At 42.2% G+C, this 19,532-nt stretch overlaps 1 protein-coding gene across 1 annotated transcript in view; it reads right to left on the bottom strand.

The window, feature by feature from the left end:
* Positions 1-19,532, bottom strand: part of PMFBP1 (polyamine modulated factor 1 binding protein 1) — a 71,016-nt gene that overhangs the window by 34,140 nt on the left and 17,344 nt on the right. The window contains 3 exon segments of the mRNA XM_082439258.1: positions 4,232-4,387; positions 10,436-10,507; positions 13,056-13,833. Of these exon segments, the coding sequence (XP_082295384.1) occupies positions 4,232-4,387; positions 10,436-10,486 (207 nt within the window). The 5' untranslated portion in view covers positions 10,487-10,507; positions 13,056-13,833.

Raw genomic sequence — 19,532 nt, 5'->3', positions numbered from 1 at the left:
GGTAATATAAGAGACCAACCAGATGATGAGAGTTCACTAAAATCTTTCAGTACAGGGCAAAGGTAGCACCTGATCTAATTTGCCTGGTTATAAAGATCCAAGAACTGCTCATACCTGCAGAGAAACTAGAGTTTTATTGGATGAGAATTAAACATTTGCATACTATAGATACCTATGGGCTTAGGAATCAAATTTCAAAGACTTGGAGAAATGCCTAGGCTTATCTGAGACCTATTAAATTTCTACTTACTTATCCTTAAGTATTCAAAAGATTATTTTTCTTAATTCTACATGAATAGAAAATGACATACTATGGATTAAGCCTGAATTTCACTTACATTTGTACCAAAAAGCAGTGTCACAAAGGCATCAATGCATTTTCTACTGCTTCTTTGTCTTCTTTTTTAAAAAAGTTTTCTTTATAGTGAAGACATAAATATTTTACTAGATTCTGCTTTGACCTTTAAACTGAGATCTGGAGAAAATGAGCAAGTTGGAAATAGTCTCATGGAAGTAAGATTAGTTCCTAAAATGACCATCCAGGGTTGGATATGATTCCGGAGGCCATCTTGTCTACCAGTGTTTCTCAGATAGATTTCTGTCCAGGCCTCAGTTGTCTTAAAAGATAGAGGACTTGGCCACCTGTAGGAACCTGCTGCCATATTTAGACTACTTTTCAGCCCTACTTATGGTCAAAGAGATTACAGCTACTGCTCCCTCCTTGCCTATGTGGCCACTTGATCACAGAAGGAAATTAATTGGCCTGGCATGATTCGCCTTTTGAAAAGTCATGTTGGTTTCCACCCAATACTTTGTGCTTTTCAAGTTGATGCTAATTGATTGATGTTAAGTTCTATATTTTCCCTGATATTGAAGTTAAGCTGACAGGTCTATAATTACCGGGATTGTCCTTTTTCCCTTTTTAAAAAGATGAGCACTGCATTTACCTTTTTTCAGTCTACAGGGACTTTCTTTATCCCCTTGAGTTCTCAAAAATAATCGCTAGCAGCTATGTAATAACACCTGCCAATTCCTTAAGTACTCTTCGAAGTATGTCATCAGGCCCTGCTGCTTTACCTAAAGCCGGCTTTTCAAAATACTTTTAAACCATTTTATTCTCTCTCCTAGTTTGTGCTGACTCTCTTCTGCTCAGGTTAGCATTGCTCTGAAAACTGAATCCCTGATAATTTTCATTTTTCTTCATTTAAGAGGAAAAGCCCCATCTTTTCCCAGTCATTGTCAGAACTTCTTTCCCTATTTTTGAGGTAGGAAGTGAGATATTTCCCATGTAAGCCTGGTTTAGCCTTATATCACTAGATAGGTTCACCTATTACTTTTTATATCTTCTACAAATTGCATTTCTTGTACTTTCTTGTATTGGTAGAGTGTAGAACTGTGTGTTTAAGTGACATCCATTTCTTTTGGACACATCTTCATGGTTTAGACATTTTTCTTATCAGTGATCTCTATTTACCAGAGATTCACTTAAAAAAAAACCCTCTTTATTCTGGAATAATTTTAGATTTACAGAAAAATTCCGAAAGTAGTACAGAATGTTCCCATATACTCTTCACCCACCTTCCCCTAATGTTAACATTTTACATAACCATGGTACATTTGTCCAACTAGGAAGTTAACATTGGTAAATTGCTATTACCTATACTACATACTTTATTTGGATTTTATCAGTTCTTCTACTATTTTTTTTTTTCTGTTCCAGGAGCCAATCCTAGATCCCACATTGCATTTAGCAATTTCCCTTAATTTTTTTTTATTCCCAATGATTCAAAATGATGTCTTTGTGTGATAATTTCCATTGAGTGTATTAATCTTTATATATTCAATGAATTACTTTTATCTGCAGAAATCAAATTTCTTACAGTTTTATGCTAAAAATAATTCCTCAGTCCACTGCAAAGATGAGTTTGGCAATCCAAACTCTACTGAATATCAGGGTATTCTCTCCATGCCACCACCAGGGCCAAAGGAGCCTGGGAAACTGCTCTTTTTCTGGTTTGATCATCATTTTACTATGATATCTCTGTTGTTCTTTTCTCCTTTCACTTTAATTGAGGCACTTTTGATATGTGAGCAGGGTTGGGACTAGTGTGAGGCAAGTGATGTGCTAATTTAAAGGAGGCATTCAGTCTCAGGGTTGAGCAAGTACAGGGTTGGCACTTTTTGCACCCTAGGCACCTCACTTGGTTTTCCCTAGGCACAGCTCTCTCTGTTCGTGGGATTTGGAGCACAACGTATTCTTGATTTACAAGGTCACCTACTCTCTGCCTGCCACTCCTTTAGTTACACATAACATCTGATATAATATTTTGATTTTTTCACACAACTGTGTCCTGAACTATGACCTCCTTCTTATTTCTCCAGCTCCTTGTCAGATATTAGTCAAAATTTCAGAAAGTCTTGGGTTCCCCCTTTGTTCCCATATTATATTTCCTTGTGGAAGGCAGATCTTGCATGGATTTTCTGAGTAGATGAGTGTTAAGTCTACATCTAATTGTGTATTTGTATTCGTAGTCTGCAATTTAAATTCTGCACTAAGTGCTGGGGAAAAAAGAGCATGTTTTAAAGCTTGTTTCAAGCTGTTCGACCTTCTTCTGGGCAATTAGAATAAAAATGTGACAATACCTTTCTCCCTCCAAGTTGCCAGGTACATTTATTTGCCACATGGCTTTCCCTGACTGGGGGAATAAATAAACTTGCAACAGCAATGGTGAAAATATCCTAAAACGTTGAAAGAAAATAAATTATGGTAATATTCTTCCTGGGATCCATTTAGGAAAACCAATGGATTTTTCTATATTTGTGACTTCCTACAGAAAGGACAGTAGTGCTCAGTAAGATAAGGTAGAATTACTTTGTTGTTAGCATTTTTAGGGCGTTGCAGAGGAACAATTTGTGGTTCTTACAGGGAGTTGGTAAGTCCTGGGAGAACTCTAACAGACACAATTAAGAGAGACCAGGTCCTTGACTGCAAATGTTGAAGATGATGGTGATTGTTTACACAGCACCTAAGAGGCTAACTTGGAGGTCTAACAACAGGTCTGTGCAACAAGTACCTGCCTTATGTTTGCCAAGGACTCAAGTCCCTAAGCAGAAATGAAGACTGCAAGTTAGGAGTTCTTGGCAACCCAAAGTGTTTACAGAGCTATGGGAAAATATCTCCCAGCTGGCTCCCCAGCTTGTGTGGATAAATTTAGAGGCTGGCTTAAAGAGCTTAGAGCTAGAGTTTCCAAAGGGAGAAAACCTCAGGGTGAAATGAAGTTGCCTCAGCTGATGAACTGCCTAGGCTATGAATAAGTATTAGTTCAAAATCACAGTCTCAAGAAAGATGATCATGCCAGGCGGTCCTCCTGTTCAGGACAGGTGTTACTGAGTATCTTGGCTTGGGCACCTCTGGAAGCAAGTCCTATGGCAAGGAACCAGATGTCAAGTAGTAGTTTATGTGGAAGGTGATTTTAGGAAACTCAGGTAGGGGGAGCGGGGAAATGAACAAGGCAGGGAAGGAAACTGTGAAAGGGTGTGTTACCAACCTAGTTACCACTGTTGGGCAACTGGTGCTGGGTCCCACTGAGGAACTCTGGGACAGAGCAAAGAGCATGCCTGGAGTTATCTCCAGTGAGACAGGGCAAGGGAGATAGGTTATTTAATCAACCATCTCCCCATCAGTCATTGGTTGAGGACTACTTCTAGGGCTTGTCCTATGATTGGGTTCCTGCATCCAGAAGAAAAGCTTGTAGGCAGAGAGCTGCAGGTGTGGCAGTAGAGCTCCTGCTGCACCGATAGGAAGTGACACCTTGGAGCAAGTGGGATGGTTGTTATTTTTATGGGTGATTTAGAAGTTTGTCTAAAATCCATTAAGAGATGCTACTCTCTTTATATAACTATGATCTGGTCTTTTCAGGGCAATGGGCCTCAGATGCTGCAAATCCAGGTGTGAAAGGCCAGATAAGGAAAAGACAGAGGCTCAGATGTAGATGACCTTGGAGATAGCTAGACTGAAAAATCCTGAGGGCAGGGATGGCGTTTGTGTGTGTGTGTTAGGGTGTGTGTGTGTGTGTGTGTTAGGGTGTGTGTGTTTAATTCTTTCTCATTGCTTGCTCAATAAATGCTCTTGAGTGACCAGTGGAAGAACTTTCTATTATTGGTCCTGCCCAAGGGGGCAGAGGTGGAAGCGGAGGGGGCAGAGGTGGGAAACGGATGTTGAATCCCTTACGTGGCTGCTGTTCATCATCTCCTCCTCCACACAGAGCTGACTCTCCTGCAAGGTCTTCCCCTGTCTCTTGCAGACATCGTGTAGATTCTTGATGTCAGCTTGCAGGCTCAAGAGCTTGCTGTTCAGGCTGCTCACTTCTCTGTCTCTCTCCCCCGCCTCAGCAGTCAGAAAAACAAAAGCATCAATTATGAACTATCAAGAAAATGTTTCCTTTCATTCACTGGTTGACAGAGACTTTAAATTTGCCGGAAATTTGTCCATCAACCCTTAGCTGTCATTACTCATCCAGTGTAATGTTTACACAGTATCCATTTGTGAGGTGTCTGGGTGCTCTGCATTATTCAGACAATTACTTATTTACATTAATTAATCTTCACCCACTACTGTGGGTGCATCATAGACACTTCCCCTGCTTTTCAAGAGAAAGTCAGTGCCTAGAATAATTTCAGGTACCTAGTGGACTGTCTATAAATATTAATGGCTCTGTCACTGATGAGATGAACATAGTGAGATGTCAAATGGACTTGTCAAGACTACTGTGACTCAGTGATGGAGTTGATGTGGCTTCTGAAAAGTCTCTTAACTTTCCCTTCTACCCACTAAACCAAAGACCTCCCTCACCTGTACACCTAGTGCTTTTCTTTGGAGATGTACACCAATGGGAATAAAAGTAAAATCCCTGGGCTGATTGCATAAGATCCCTGTCTTTGTTTATGAGAGAAAAAGATTTGTTAGTTACTGCTAGGTCAGATGGAAATTAGAGATCAAGATCAAAATAGAGAATGGGGAGCATAGCAGCTTGGGTGGGGTTGAGGGTGTACAGCTGTGGGAAGAGGGTGGGTGCCCTGTCATAGAGGACGCCACCTTCCACTCCCAGTGTTGTGGGTGACAACGGTGTAAAAAGAAATTAGCAAGAAGCCCTCTGTGAACCTGTCCGGTGTTTTAGTCCTATCACTGTGCAAACCTTTTGTAACACTCTTGAGGACAAGCGCCACCACCTCCAAGTTTTAGATATTGGAACTGAGGCTGGTGCTTTTATAGTAGGTGCTTGCTTCTGTTAACTTACCCAGAGCAGGCTCTTAGGTGAGGATTCATGGCATCTATTAAAGGAACACTCCCAAGAGAAATCAGCAAGGAGGTGCGGGAGGCAGGACAGGGAAGAGGAAGAAACTTAAGCAAGGGCATGATTTCAGACAAAGTTTTGCGGGAGTGGCTTCAGCCTAATTCCACAGAAAACTCCAGAATGTAAGTTACACCTCAGAGTCTGTCCTGATTAGATGCAATGAAAGCTGGGCTGTCAGCCTCAGCATCAGCCAGTCAATGGCTAAGGGCTGCCTCATGGGATGTAAGCTCCCAAGGACTTCCAGCTTTCTGCTCTTACGAGCAAAGTGAACCCAAAAGCCCAAGGGCAATTCTTCTAAGAGAGTTGCAGGTGCAAAAGCACACAGAAGCCATGAGTGCACAGAAATGGCAGAGTGATCCAAGTGACAGTGTCCAAAGTCCCATAGGTGGTTAGCAGCAGAATGAGGAGAGCTCTGCTTCCCTGACCCTGTAGCCAGCGCTCTGCCACCATATCCCACTGATTGCGCTGGCTTCTTAAATGTATGAGCTATATAACGCACACTCCCAGGGGGAGCTGGAGACCGGATATGGACATCATAAATCAAGCCTACTGGACGGGTCAGTTGAAGAGACCTCTGCACGAGGCCGGGGAGGGGGCGGGACAGGGAATAACCACGAGAATCCGACACGGCAATGTCAGAATATTCGGAATTCAGAAGGTTTCCCAGAAGTGCCGCTGTCTCAGCTGATTTATTCCTTCATTTCCATTTAGTACCTGGATTTTTTTAAAACCACTTTACAGTTTAATTAGGTTAACGGTGTGGCTCTGTCATTAAAAGCATTTCATTATCTCAAAACTCTCCCTCTTCCTCTCCTGCTCCTGTCCCTTGTTCCCCACTTTCTGAAAAATAACAGTGCATGTCAACTGCCCCAAGCATGTAATTACCATTAAGACAATTACCAGGGACTCTCTTAAGAGAATATGTGTAGAGCGGCTAAAAAATGGTGTACAGACACTGTTCTCTAAATAGAAAACAAAATCCTTGACCTGACAAGGAGCAGTAGTTTGATTCTAGTGCTTTAAAGCCCTTTTCTCATAGCTGTCATACTGGAAATAGAGTATGGAGACTCACTGGGGAGTGGGGCCCTAGGGATCCCCTCCCCCCTTGCCACAGGACTGTCTTTCGCATCTATGAGCAGATTAGGTGACAATATAATGCCTACTCTATGGAAGTGTCAAATGCCCTATACTCTTGCCTTGATGCTGAATATATGCATCCTAAGGTGAGGACCATGTCACCAGATTGTTGCATATGAAGCCTGGCACATGAGGACTTATTAACAAAGTACCAGTGATATACAACTTGAGCCTCTCTATGTTAAAAGCTCAACGCCCTCTCTCTCAGGCCAATTAAAAAAACCCCCACTCCTTCTAGTTTTAGATGTCCTCTGAACAGAAGGCCTGCTAGCCCAATATTGTTGCACCACCAGGGTTTCAGAATTGGATCTTTAATGTAGATGATCTTATCTAATTTGGGCATTAGCATTGACTCAGAGTCTCTGAGGCAATTTCTTTGAGGTTTGGAATAAATAATCCTTTCTTTGAGGATGCCCTAAACCAGTTGAATAACAAATGTATTTTGCTGGATGTCAAATGAAATTTGCTTTTGAAATCAGAACCTAACCATTCACTCCTGAAGGCCAAATTACACAAGGGTTTTTATTCATCAGAACAGAATGAAAATCCTGGGAGAGTAATAAGGTGATTTCCATGAACCATGTATTATTTTTACTGTAGGTCGTTGTAAGAAGAGGCTGCTGCTCACCTCAGAACTCCATAAAGGCAAGTGTTTCTGAGGTTCCAGTAAACTTAATTTCTTGCTAATATTGTGCACAGAGGTCACCGTACACTATTTCTAATCTTATGTACTTTATGAACGCTAAATTCCAGGCAGATGCCTTTTGAGTATCAATATGCAGTAGGAATTGATTTAATCTGACATTTCATCATTCAAAGCTCTGTAACCAGTACTGGGGCATGAGAAGAACTGAGAGTCTAATGCTGACCCTCAGGCACCATCTGATCCTGTCCTAGATCTGAAGTCTTCAACAACGGCCGAAATCACAAGCCTCCGCTGCTAGGTGAGTTTCACTTACATAAGCTGTGCACTTAGATACAGGCATACCTCGACGATGTTGTGGGTGTGCTTCCAGACCACTGAGATAAAGCAAATATCACAGTAAATCAAGTCATACAAATTTTCTGGTTTCCCAGTGCATATAGAAGTTATGTTTTCACTATACTGTAGTCTATTAAGTTTGCAAAAGCATTATAGCTAAAAAATTACATACCTTAATTTAAAAATACTTTATTGCTAAAAAATGGTAACCATCATCTGAACCTTTAGTGAGTCGCAACCTTTTTGCAAAAGTAACATCAAAGATCACTGATCAACAACATTGTAAAGCAACTATACTCCAATAAAAATTTTAAAAAGGTCACTGATCACAGATCACCATAACAAATATAATAATGAAAAAGTTTGAAGTAGTGCAAGAATTACTAAAATGTGACACAGAGACACAAAGTGAGCAAATGCTATTGAAAATGGCGTCGATAGACTTGCTCGACATAGGGTTGCCACAAATCTTCAATTTGTAAAAAGTGTAATATTTGCGGAGTGCAATAAAGTGAAGCTCAGTAAAATGAAGTGTGCCTGTACCCAGTTTTGCTTATATGAGGTTGGAACCTGGTCACTTCATTTGAAGGCATGTGACATCTGCAGCAGCTACCAACCACAGGCAAAACGGTGAGTGCTGAGGCTGCAGTTGCTACCAGACGCATGATAGTGATTGGAAAATAGGTTATTTACTGAAGCAAATTTTCTGTATTGATTAAAGGGCCTTTTTTCAAAGAGCATGCCTTCTCAAACATGTATTTCAAAAGACAGGAAGAAATTTTGCTCTAGGCTTCAAAGTACTGACAGATAGTCTCGTGCTTCTTCTTGTGGGGAGCTGATGTTAAACTGAAGCTTGTGATTCAGTAGCACCCTCAAGCCCTAGGAGCATTACAGACATTCAAGATGGCAGCATTTCCCAGGATTTGGCACTTGAACAAGAAAGCTTGGGTGGCACTTTCCAGAGTAATACTGGAGTCCACCAACAATACCATAAAATTCATCATCTTTGGGAAATTACCTTTGTGAGGATAAGGACAAATCTTCAATAAACAATGGAAAACCACCTTTAGCCACGACTACCATTCAAAATATATCAGTTTCTAGTGAGACTTATGTTTTAAAAAGCAGGAAATCTGGGCTTCCCTCACAGTGCAGTGGTTAAGAATCTGCCTGCCACTTCTAGGGGACACGGGTTCGACCCCTGGTCCAGGAAGATCCCACATGCCGTGGAGCAGCTAAGCCCGAGCACCACAACTTCTGAGCCTGTGCTCTAGAGCCTGCGAGCCACAACTACTGAAGCCTGTGTGCCTACAGCCCGTGCTTCGCAACAAGAGAAGCCAAGACAGTGAGAAGCCCGAGCACCGAAACGAAGAGTAGCCCCCTCTTGCTGCAACTAGAGAAAGCCCGTGCACAGCAACGAAGACCCAACGCAGCCAAAAATAAATAAATAAATTAAAAAAAAAGAAAAAGCAGGAAATCTTCTTTTTTCTTTGTTCTACCAACAATTTCAGTTTTTAAATTTATTTATTTTTAACACCTTTATTGGAGTATAATTGCTTTACAATGGTGTGTTAGTTTCTGCTTTATAACAAAGTGAATCAGGTATACATATACGTATATCCCCATATCTCCTCCCTCTTGCGTCTCCCTCCCACCCTCCCTATCCCACCCCTCTAGGTGATCACAAAGCACCAAGCTGATCTCCCTGTGCTATGTGGCTGCTTCCCACTAGCTAGCTATTTTACATTAAAAGCAGGAAATCTTAAAAATTAACATTGCTACAGGAATTTTTACAGTTTACTTGTGTAATAAGAGTTTAAAGTTACCTACAGTAAATTGAAACATTGTTATTGATATTACTAACTTGATTCCTGAGCTTACTTTTTCATCTATAAAAACATTACAGTTTTTATTTACTTATGATGGGAATTAATGGGCACTTACATGAGGTTTTGCCTGTGAGCAAAAATTTTGGAGCCAATTATGATCATATAGTGAAGACTGAGTATATTTCATTGTGTTCTAAATTCTTTAAAAATTGGCACACTGTAGAAAGTATATGGCTTAGGATACCCATGGCATATGGCAGGCGGTCCACCACCTTGGAATATGGGCCAATTCTTGTTGGTACTTGGGCAACTGCCACATACTTTTCTCCATCATATCCTTGGAGAAATTATTTCACTAGAAAGTAACCTCCACAAGAACAGGGATCTTTGTCGATTTTGTCCACTGATTTATCCCCAGGCCCTAGAACAATGCCTGGCACAGCGAAGGCGCCCCAAAGATATCAGCTGAATGAAGAAATGCCCTTCTAGAAAATCCATACCAGATCCTCGTTCCCTGCAGAACTTTCAGCGAATCCTCAATGGCTCCCACTAGTAATCCAGCAGGAAAGGAGCTGAAACACCTCTTTTAGAAGCTGCTGACCTCTTAGTAGGAGGTCTGTTAAAAAGCATATGTCATGTGGGACAACCCTATACTAACCAAAACATCCCCTTTAAGTCCTTTCTGGAACAAGTCAGGGAATACATAAACACAGTTTGACCAAAATAATAGACTCATCAGAGCACTCCATTTCCATATCATTCCAGATAAAGAGAAAATGTCGGCGACAATATTTAATAAGTGCTTAAGTCCCAAGCACTGGTGTTTTACATGCAGTATCTTACTTAATCCTCACAGCAAGCCTTTGAAATAGGTGCTCATTATTCATATTTTCTAGGTAAGGCAAAGGAAGCTCAGAGAGGGTAAGTAACATGCCCAATATCACACCGCTGTTAGGTATGGACCCAGACTCACCTAGCTCAAGTCTGGGCTCTTAAATGTTATGCTTTGCTGCCCACCTCTGTCTGTGACATTTTGGGATGTTGTTATTGGAATTTTGAATCATGAAACTGGAAAAGATGTCCCTTGTAGCAAAGTTTCAACTCTACGTACATAGAGGAGTGAGGATGCTTACCTCATCTTTCATTTCCTGGCCACCTCTCAATTCTCCTTTAAGCTTTAGCATTTCCTCAGCTTTGTTATAAACCTGAAAAAGTCCAAGAATTTAAGATGGAAAAAGCATAAATGAGTCTGGCCCTTTAAAGATTTTCCTACCTGGATGTGTGCTCTGAGCAAGGAGTTTGGAAAAATTTCTGAACTGTTAGCAATACCTACTTGCCTACCCATCTGTTTGTGTTTTCAAAAGCGTGTTAAAGCCTTTCCTAGGAAGACAGGACCGTGGTTTTACATCTTTTCCCAAAAATCACCACTTGGTAGGCTAAATAGTTTCTGAATACATCCTTCTTGGAAAGCAAAAGGTCTGAAATGATTTTACTTTCTAGATTTCTAAGTATTCAATGGCTCAAATATAGTTAACTACTAATTATGAATCAAATGGGATGTGCACACCAACTTCATTCTCATGATAACCCTGGTAGGTAGATACTATTACTGTCCCCATTTTACAGAGGAGGAAACTGAAGCCCAGAGAGGCTAAGTGACTTACCCAAGGCCAGGCAGGCTCTCTTACTACTCCATGGGGAGCTTCCCTTCCATTAATTTCTAACTATTAATTTGGAAATATCTGATAATGTGATTTTTTGCAGCACCAAGTTACTGTAATGTTGGTGCTTGTAAAGTTAGGAAACTTGTAAAGTGCTGAGAATTATCTAAATAAAAAGCCTCAAGGAAAACCAAAGATTTGTGCACACGTATGTGTGTAAGTATAGGATGATGCATATGAGGTCATAATGCACTGCACTTATTAAAACAATCTAATTCATTATGTTTTAAACTCTAAGACTAGAGGAAGTTTCCACCAAGCACTTACCTGCAGAATAGTTCCAAGAATGAGAAGCTATCAAAATACTCATTCTTTGTAATGAACCACATACCCCATCCCTAATATAAGCCAAGAGGAAGAAAGAATGCCGGTGAGAATTTGGAATGTTTTATGGGGTTGTATTCTGATCTGCTGCATTGTTTACCCTCTTACGTCTTCATGCAGAGAGATGCATCATGGGAATGGTGATGTAGCTTGGGCTTACCCAGTAGGGAGAGGCTAGGTGATGTTGCAGTAACAAACAATGCACAAATCTCAGTGACTTAAAACCATGAAGGTTTATTTTTCATTTGTGCTACACGTCATTTATGAGTCAGCTGGGGCTCTGCTCTTTATGGTCCTAAGCTAGTAGAACCTGTCATCTAGTATGTTGCCTGTTGCCATTCCAGCAGAAAGGGAACTAGGTGAATCACATACAGGTTCTTAAAGTAGAAGTGACACACTTCACTTCTGCTCACATTTCATTGGCCAAAACAAGTCATATGGCTATGCCTACCTTTTTCCTTAACCCCCAAGAGGAAATATTGGTGAATGTTACAAATCATTTCCATGCAAGGTGTCTTAGCTGGTTGGGCTGCTGCAACAAAATATCACAGACTGCATTTCTTATAAACAACAAGAAAATTTTTTTCTCACAGTTCTGGAGGTTGAGAAGTTCACGATTAAGGTGCCAGCAGATTAGGTGTTTGGTGAGGACCCACTTCAGAGATGGCTGTTTCTTTTTTTGCTGTAAATTCACATGGTGGAAGGGATAAGGGCCCTGGGGTCTCTTTTATAAGGGCACTAATCTCATTCATGACGGCTTCACCCTCATGACCTAAACACCTCCCAAAGACCCGACCTTCTAACACTATCACCTTGGCGGTTAGGATTTCAACACATGAATTTTGAGGGGACACAAACATTTACTCTACAGTGTTAGGCAAATGAGAAGATTAAAAATAGCATGGCCTAAAAGAACACTGAATAGGTCTCTAGGCCAGTAAACTGCTAATCCTGACCCAGCACCTAGGTCAAGGAGTAGCCTTTGGAAAGGCACTCACCTCTCCAAGCCTTTGTTTCTCCCTCTGTAAACTGAGGAGTTGTACTAAGTGACTGTTTTCTTTCTTAGCTCTAAAGTTTACTGGTTCGGGTTCTACCTTGATGGACATTCTTCTTTAACAGGAATCATGAACTTAACCCAAGCATCACACAAAAGTTGGAATGGAGTAAACATATCCTTGAGAATAATATTCCTCTAGAGGTAGACTTACTGGATAGTCAGGAAATGATTCTTAAATCAAATGAAATTTTGTCTCAAAGACAGAAAAATGATTGTCTAACTTGTGCTGGTTTCATCTACTACGGAGTTACACAGCTATCGTTGCAAAGGCCAAGAGCATTTGGAAGGAAATGTGGCAGGCACAGGCTCTCATATTTGCATGAAAATATATTTACTAAGTAAAATAAGTCAGAGGAAAAATAGAGAGCTGAATTGTGTTCCATGAAGGAGACATGGGAATCCTGTGAGTCGTTAACAACAGCAGTGGGCAATTTGGAAGTGTTTATGACGAAAAAAAGGGAAGGGTTATACGATAAATTTTCGAAGCATTTGACAGTAATGTTTGCCAGATGGATACGGAAGAGTGCTTTGAGGGAGCCTCAAATGCTTCGTAAAATGAACACGGGAACCTTCACAATGCCCTCTGAGGAGTGTGGCTGGACAAATATTTTGTAGAGGAAAGAACTCATCACAGAGGGAGGGGTCCCCTACCTGATCAGTGGATACTGATCTCTGGGCCCAGGACTTGAATGTCTTCTCTCTTCTCAAACTCTGATTCTACATCTTCTGTGCTGCTGTCTCCTGCATCACTGTTGAGACCTTCACATCCTCGTGCCTCATCTCCTCCACCAGCATCTCCAATTCGGTTGCAACTGCCCAGGGAACTACTCCTTTTGTATTCGCAAGTTCTGCCATCTGCCTTTCTAGCAGGCCTTTTCTCGGTGACAGTTGTGAGCAGGAAAAAAAAAAAAATTGTAGTGAAAACAAAAACTTGGTCAGGGGATCTAGTGATGTTTTGTGCCCCTGAAGTTGGCCTCCGCCCCCAGATAGAGCACTTCACAGATTCCCGAGAAACATCTAACACTGCATCTCACGTGGGTGACTAGTTTAGCAGGTATGAACTCAGGTGTGCAAAGAAAAGGTAACTATTTTTCTATTACTCAACCTCTTTGTTAAACCCTATTTCCACCAAATGGCAGAAAACAGAATCTTAGTTATTTCTGAGAAAACTCCATCATTTTTAGGTTAAAAATGAAGCAGTTCATGATTCCTTCCATGTATTTAGGTCTCTCCAGAGTGTGCCTAATTCCTGAGGTCCTAGGATGCATCCTGGCATCAGGGGTGGCTCCTGCTCCATGGGCATGGGCATCTCTCCCAGCTGAAGTGTGCTGAGATGTCTGTGTCCTGGTCATTAGGCTGCATAGATTGCATCTTCATCTTACTGTAGGCTTTGGGTCTTCTGGCCCTTTTTCATCCTCTGAGGAAGCTCCTAATGCAGAAGGAGAGAGAGACACACACATATATGTGAGATTGGTCTCAGGCCCTCGCCTCTTGGACCTGCTCTACCATCATTGTACCTACCATCATTTCCACCATTCTCTAGAAAGGTGTTGAGAGGAAGGGGATAGGATCTTAAGATTTTGTTTACTTCTCTGTCCACCATTCCTGGTATTTGTCAAAAGTCCCTCCTGCCCCTGGATTGCTAAACCTACCTGGGATCCTGTTGTTTTCCCCATTTGTGCCCATTTCATTGATTTCACCAGGGTCAAATTCTCTTACTTATGTTCAAATTCTCTTCTTCCTCTTTTTTTTTCCTTTCTTTCTTTTATTTTTATTTTTGGCTACGTTGGGTCTTCATTGCTGCACATGGGCTTTCTCTAGTTGCGGCGAGTGGGGGCTACTCTTTGTTGTGGTGCACAGGCTTCTCACTGCGGTGGCTTCTCTTGCTGTGGAGCACGGGCTCTAGGCACGCGGGCTTCAGTAGCTGTGGCACGCAGGCTCAGTAGTTGTGGTTCATGGGCTGTAGAGCGCAGGCTCAGTAGTTGTGGCGCACGGGCTTAGTTGCTCTGTGGCATGTGGGACGTTCCCCGACCAGGGATTGAACCCATGTCCCCCGTATTGGCAGGGGGATTCTTAACCACTGTGCCACCAGGGAAGTCCCTCCCTCCCCTTTCTTAACTCAGAGAGACTTTGTTTATTTGTGGGGGAAGAAGGAAAAAAGTACAAGTGAACAGTTCAGTGAAACACAGGTTGAGCAGGGGCAGGATGGAAAACACATGTTAGTACTTCATACACCATCTACCTTCATTAGGTTACACAAATGCCATCATCACAGATTACTGATGTTAGCTCTCTCCCCAAGGAACTGGTAACTGCTTGGGTATATGGAGGGACTACTGGCCTTAAAGCCACACCATCTGTTCCTTTTCCTTCATGACCTAGACAGAAGAATATCAAGGACCTATTTTTCTCATCTACAACATGTTTCTAGGTTTTCACAGAAAGAGATGCTATTTAGTTTAAAGTTAAAGCTATCCTTGGGGATTAATCAAAATAACAGGTTTACTTACACTTAGCCATGAGCCTTTCTTTACTTTTGCTAGGTTTTAGATTTTTCTCCAATGTTCCATCTCCTACCAATGAAAAAAGGGTGATGAGTCTTAGGGGTCTTTTTTTTCTTAATTTTTATTTATTTATTTATTTATTATTTATGGCTGTATTGGGTCTTCGTTTCTGTGCAAGGGCTTTCTCCAGTTGCGGCAAGCGGGGGCCACTCTTCATCGCAGTGCGCGGGCCCCTCACTATCGCGGCCTCTCTTGTTGCGGAGCACAGGCTCCAGACGCGCAGGCTCAGCAATTGTGGCTCACGGGCCCAGTTGCTCCGCGGCATGTGGGATCCTCCCAGACCAGGGCTCGAACCCATGTCCCGTGCATTGGCAGGCAGATTCTCAACCACTGCGCCACCAGGGAAGCCCCTCCTAGGGGTCTTAATTATTGAAATGATGAAAGGATGTTCAATGTTTCTTCCATTTAAAAATATGTGAACACCATGAATTGACAGGATGCTCCTTGTACAATAAATTACTTCTGCCAAGAATGCATGGACAGAGCCATACTGTGTGGAGGCCTGGCATGAACAATCTACTTCTTTGGATCCAAATCCAGTTCAAAAGGAAAAAAGTCCCTGGTCATGTAGCGCATACCTGATGGGGGAGGTGGTAGGAGGGGGTGGTTTTGCCAGGGCCTGGGGCTCTGCACCATAACTGAGTGATAGGAACCTGACCCCAAGGTTACTGACTGGGTCATAGTCCAACCCCAGGACTGAGGCTCTTCTGGAGAGGAAGCAGGGCCCGTTGGGTCTTCCTAAAGGAGACTTTGGAATGGCCGAAGAAATAAGTGTCTAGAAGGAACAAGAGAAGGGGTCCCAGGATTTATCAGACTCACTGCTGCAGGTGAAAATCTCTCCCCATGGCTATCTCTTTTGGTACTTTTCACAGAGGCTGTCAGTTGCCTGTTCCAATATCTATACTTTTAATCGTTCATAGTAACAGAACCATAATTTTATTGGGGTGTCTATGTACTTATCCAAAAGACTACCTATCCCAGCCTCTCTGGTAGCCAAGTATGGCTATATGTCTAAGTTTTGGCCAGTAAGATGTAAGAGGAAATATTGTGGGAACTTCCTGGAAATCCTAAAGAGTAATGTGCAGTTCTTTGTTCTTTCCTCCCTCCTGATTGTTTGGAATGCTGATTTAGTGGCTGGTGCTCCAGCAACCATTTGGAACATGACGTGATGCTCATAGAGGTAGAACCTATGTCTCTGATGGTATGGAACCACCATGCCAGCCCTGGAGAGAGAGAGCAATTTCTTACATATTTGTTTATTTGTTTATTTATTTATTTCCGCACCACTTGGCATGAGGGATTCCCCGACCAGGGATCGAACCTGTGCCCCCTGCAGTGGAATTGTGGAGTACTAACCACTGGATTGCCAGGGTATTCCCCAGAGAGAGCAATTTCTATCATAAGTGACTTCTATCTTAAGTCACTGTTTTGGATTTTCTCTGTTTTATGCAGCTAGATCTAATGCAAAGGGATAAAGTACCCTTAATTACAGTCCTCTTCAAGAGACCTCTTTACAATTCACTCTTCATTTCTAGGACCTCCACTAGCTGCTTCTACTATAGGTTCTGGAACCCCTGTTTCATTGTGGACCAACTCTTTGATCCTACAAACATTTTTCTCAAATGCTCCTTTCTCTGCCTTGATTTGACTTTGTTTTCTCTTGATACATCAGCTCATTGCATTCACTCTTTCTCTTTCTCCACTTGAGGTATGGAGTAGGAAGATTCAGGGTAGGGAAGGGAGCAACATACTTAGCCCTCCTACTGCCACCATCATTATTCCCATGACATTTAGTAAAATTTCCTCTTTTGAAGTACACACTCCATTTCATCTTGGTTGCCATTAGGATCAACCGACATACTGAGAACTCTCCCACCTGATTTCTCAGTATCTTTCTTTTTTTAAAAATGAGGTATCTGTCTCTCTGTCCAAAAAACATACACTTTCAAGACCCAACTCAATAGCCATGTCTCATCTTCCTTCCAACCACATGCGCTAATTAACACTTGTGTGGCAGCTACTATATGTCAGGTACTGTTCTGTTCTAAACATAAAAGAACAATAATCCTCACAGCAGCCTTGCCAGGTAGCTAACCCCTCAGACTCCTATGGCACTTTATCTATTCACCTTTTAAAACAACACAATCTGCCTTTATTATGGTTTTTTTGTGATTTGCTTTGTCTCTCTACAAAGGTAGCAGTGGTTGACTCTGGTGAAAAAACAGGAACATACAGACCTTTCTGAAATAACGCTAGATTTCCAGAAAAGTTGCAAACATAGTACAGAGAGCTCCTATATACCCTTTCCTCAACTTCCCCAGTGCTAGCATCTTACACACTATCAGTATGTCTTATTACCAATGATATTGACCCTGGTCACTTGGTCATGCTGGTGTCTACCGAGTTACTATTTTCCCCATTATAACTAATAAAAAATTTCATAGAATCTGCTTCTTGAGTTGCCCTCTGCTGCCTTCTTCCTGATACTACGCAATAAGACTGTTATCCTGAGAAAGGATTTTCCAAATTCCTTTACCTTCTCTCCCCATGTTAGCCCCCTCCACCTTCTTGAAGTTTTCAAAGGGTTCAATGGAAAAGCAAAGGCTTTTTGGAGATGCTATGATCAATAGGCATTTGCCTGGGTGCCTGCTCTCCAGCGGGAGAGGGGTTAAATTCTTTGGGATAACTTCAGCACTGAACTGCCAAGTCTCTTAGGTTCAGCTCAGCAATCAAACTGCATAACCTAATAGAGCCCCTGGTGCTTCGGGAAACACAAGACACTGATTTATATTTTAATATCAGTAATTTCCACAAGAGCAACATTTCTGAGTGTCATTTTACAATTTCTGTCAAATGCCAGCTCAGTTTTTCTTAATTCTGTTTATTGTGTCTGAATTTGCAACCTCGTAGGCAATGCAGATTCTTGGCTCCCAGGAGAGAAGAAAATTTCCATCTTTTTCTGAATGGGAGGGATGGGGATAGGGGCAGAAATGGGCCCCTAATAATGGGCTCAATTATGGGCCCCTACATAATTGGAAATGTAAATAAAGTACTGTTTATTAAGAATGGTGATGAAGTACTTTTAGTTAAAAAAGGGGAGGACAAACTTTGCAAAAAACGTGACAAAAGAGGTGTTTGGGATCCAAATTGGACTCTTCCCTCCCAGAGTGGAGAACTGTTCTATACACTGCAAAACTGAGAAAAGGGAGCCAGTGTGGGGAATACTTGGCACGTTTACTGTGAGATCGTTGCTCTGGCCATTAGCACTACAGCAGGTTGTAAAGGGCTTTGGGATCCTTAAGGATCAAAGGTGCATGGCTGCATAAATGCCAGATGTTGCCATTAGGAAGAAGGAACCTGGTTCTCTCCTGTATTCTTTGAGCATCTAATAAAGGTAAGAACAAAGCTGGTGTTGTCGGCACCAAAGTACACCTACTCAGCGTGCTCCAGGCTAGGCGGGCTTCCTGAGGCCGCTGGCTGCAGATGCGTGGCCTTGCAGACCCAGCGTCATCCCCTAGTTCCTTGCGGGCCTGCAGCTCCAGTTTCTGCACTGGTCCTTTCCTGGACAGGTCGCGGGCAACCTCCTGGAATAGCTCAACCTAACGCTCTTCTTTGAAGTCTGAAATTTAGCTTCAGCTAGAGAGTACCTCTCCTTTGGTTATAACATACAGCCATCCACGAGTCAGAAGTGAGGACCCTGTAATTGGTGAAGCTTCTTGTGTGACTACTCAGGGCCTTTCCCAAACGGGGGTGTCATTAGTCTCTGTAAGCCTTCTTTCCTTCAAAGCCACAAGCCCCCTGGGTCTCAGCGAGCCCAAAGCCAGTTGCTCTGCCTCTGGTTGCCGTTAAGACCTCGTGATTTTCACCAGCATCCTTCAGCTTCATACACTCTAAATCCAACATCATGTCTCATTGCCAAACCTCTGGCAGAAGCCGTGTTGAGTTTCTCAGTGGAGCTATCGACCACATTGACTGAAGCCGCAGCAACTTGTTTCTCCCCGTCCAAAAGGGTAAAAATAACAGGAACAAGTTGTCGGAAATGAAATTTCAATTCATCCACGCCCTTTCTACACTTCTGCTGCGACTCCCAAGCAGGGATCAATAGTGTTTAGACAGCCAAGGAGATTTTTTCCCCTCTTAAAGCACCAGATCAATAGTAAAAAAAAAAAAAAAAAAAAAAAAAAAAACCTCCAGCCCTCTGTATGTGTTGTAGTAAATGTGAACAAATCAGAGGCCTTCGGCTAAACAGATTGACTGAAGGCAGCAGCAGCAGTCCGAGGCTCTGTAACTAAGGGTGCATCAACTGCACAGGTGGCAGTGAGGGAGGAGAGCCGCCAGGCCCCACGAACCCCAGCGCTCCCTCAGTTCCGATCACAAAGAGGCTTCAAAGGGAATTGCTGTCCCCCAGATGAAGAGAAAAATAAAAAGATGACTGTGCATTGCAGCATGTGGGTGTGACTTTAAAAAAAATTAGGAATAGTCAGGACCATTCATGGAAGTGCATTTTATTTGAAGACAGCTTGGGCTGTGGGGTACTCCACACTTCCTCTCCATTTTGTCTTTG

Source organism: Balaenoptera physalus (assembly GCF_965194825.1).
Source record: "Balaenoptera physalus genome assembly, chromosome: 19".
Classification (NCBI taxonomy): Eukaryota; Metazoa; Chordata; class Mammalia; order Artiodactyla; family Balaenopteridae; genus Balaenoptera; species Balaenoptera physalus.
Note: the sequence above shows the minus strand (reverse complement) of the source record. Positions and strands in the feature narration are given on the sequence as shown.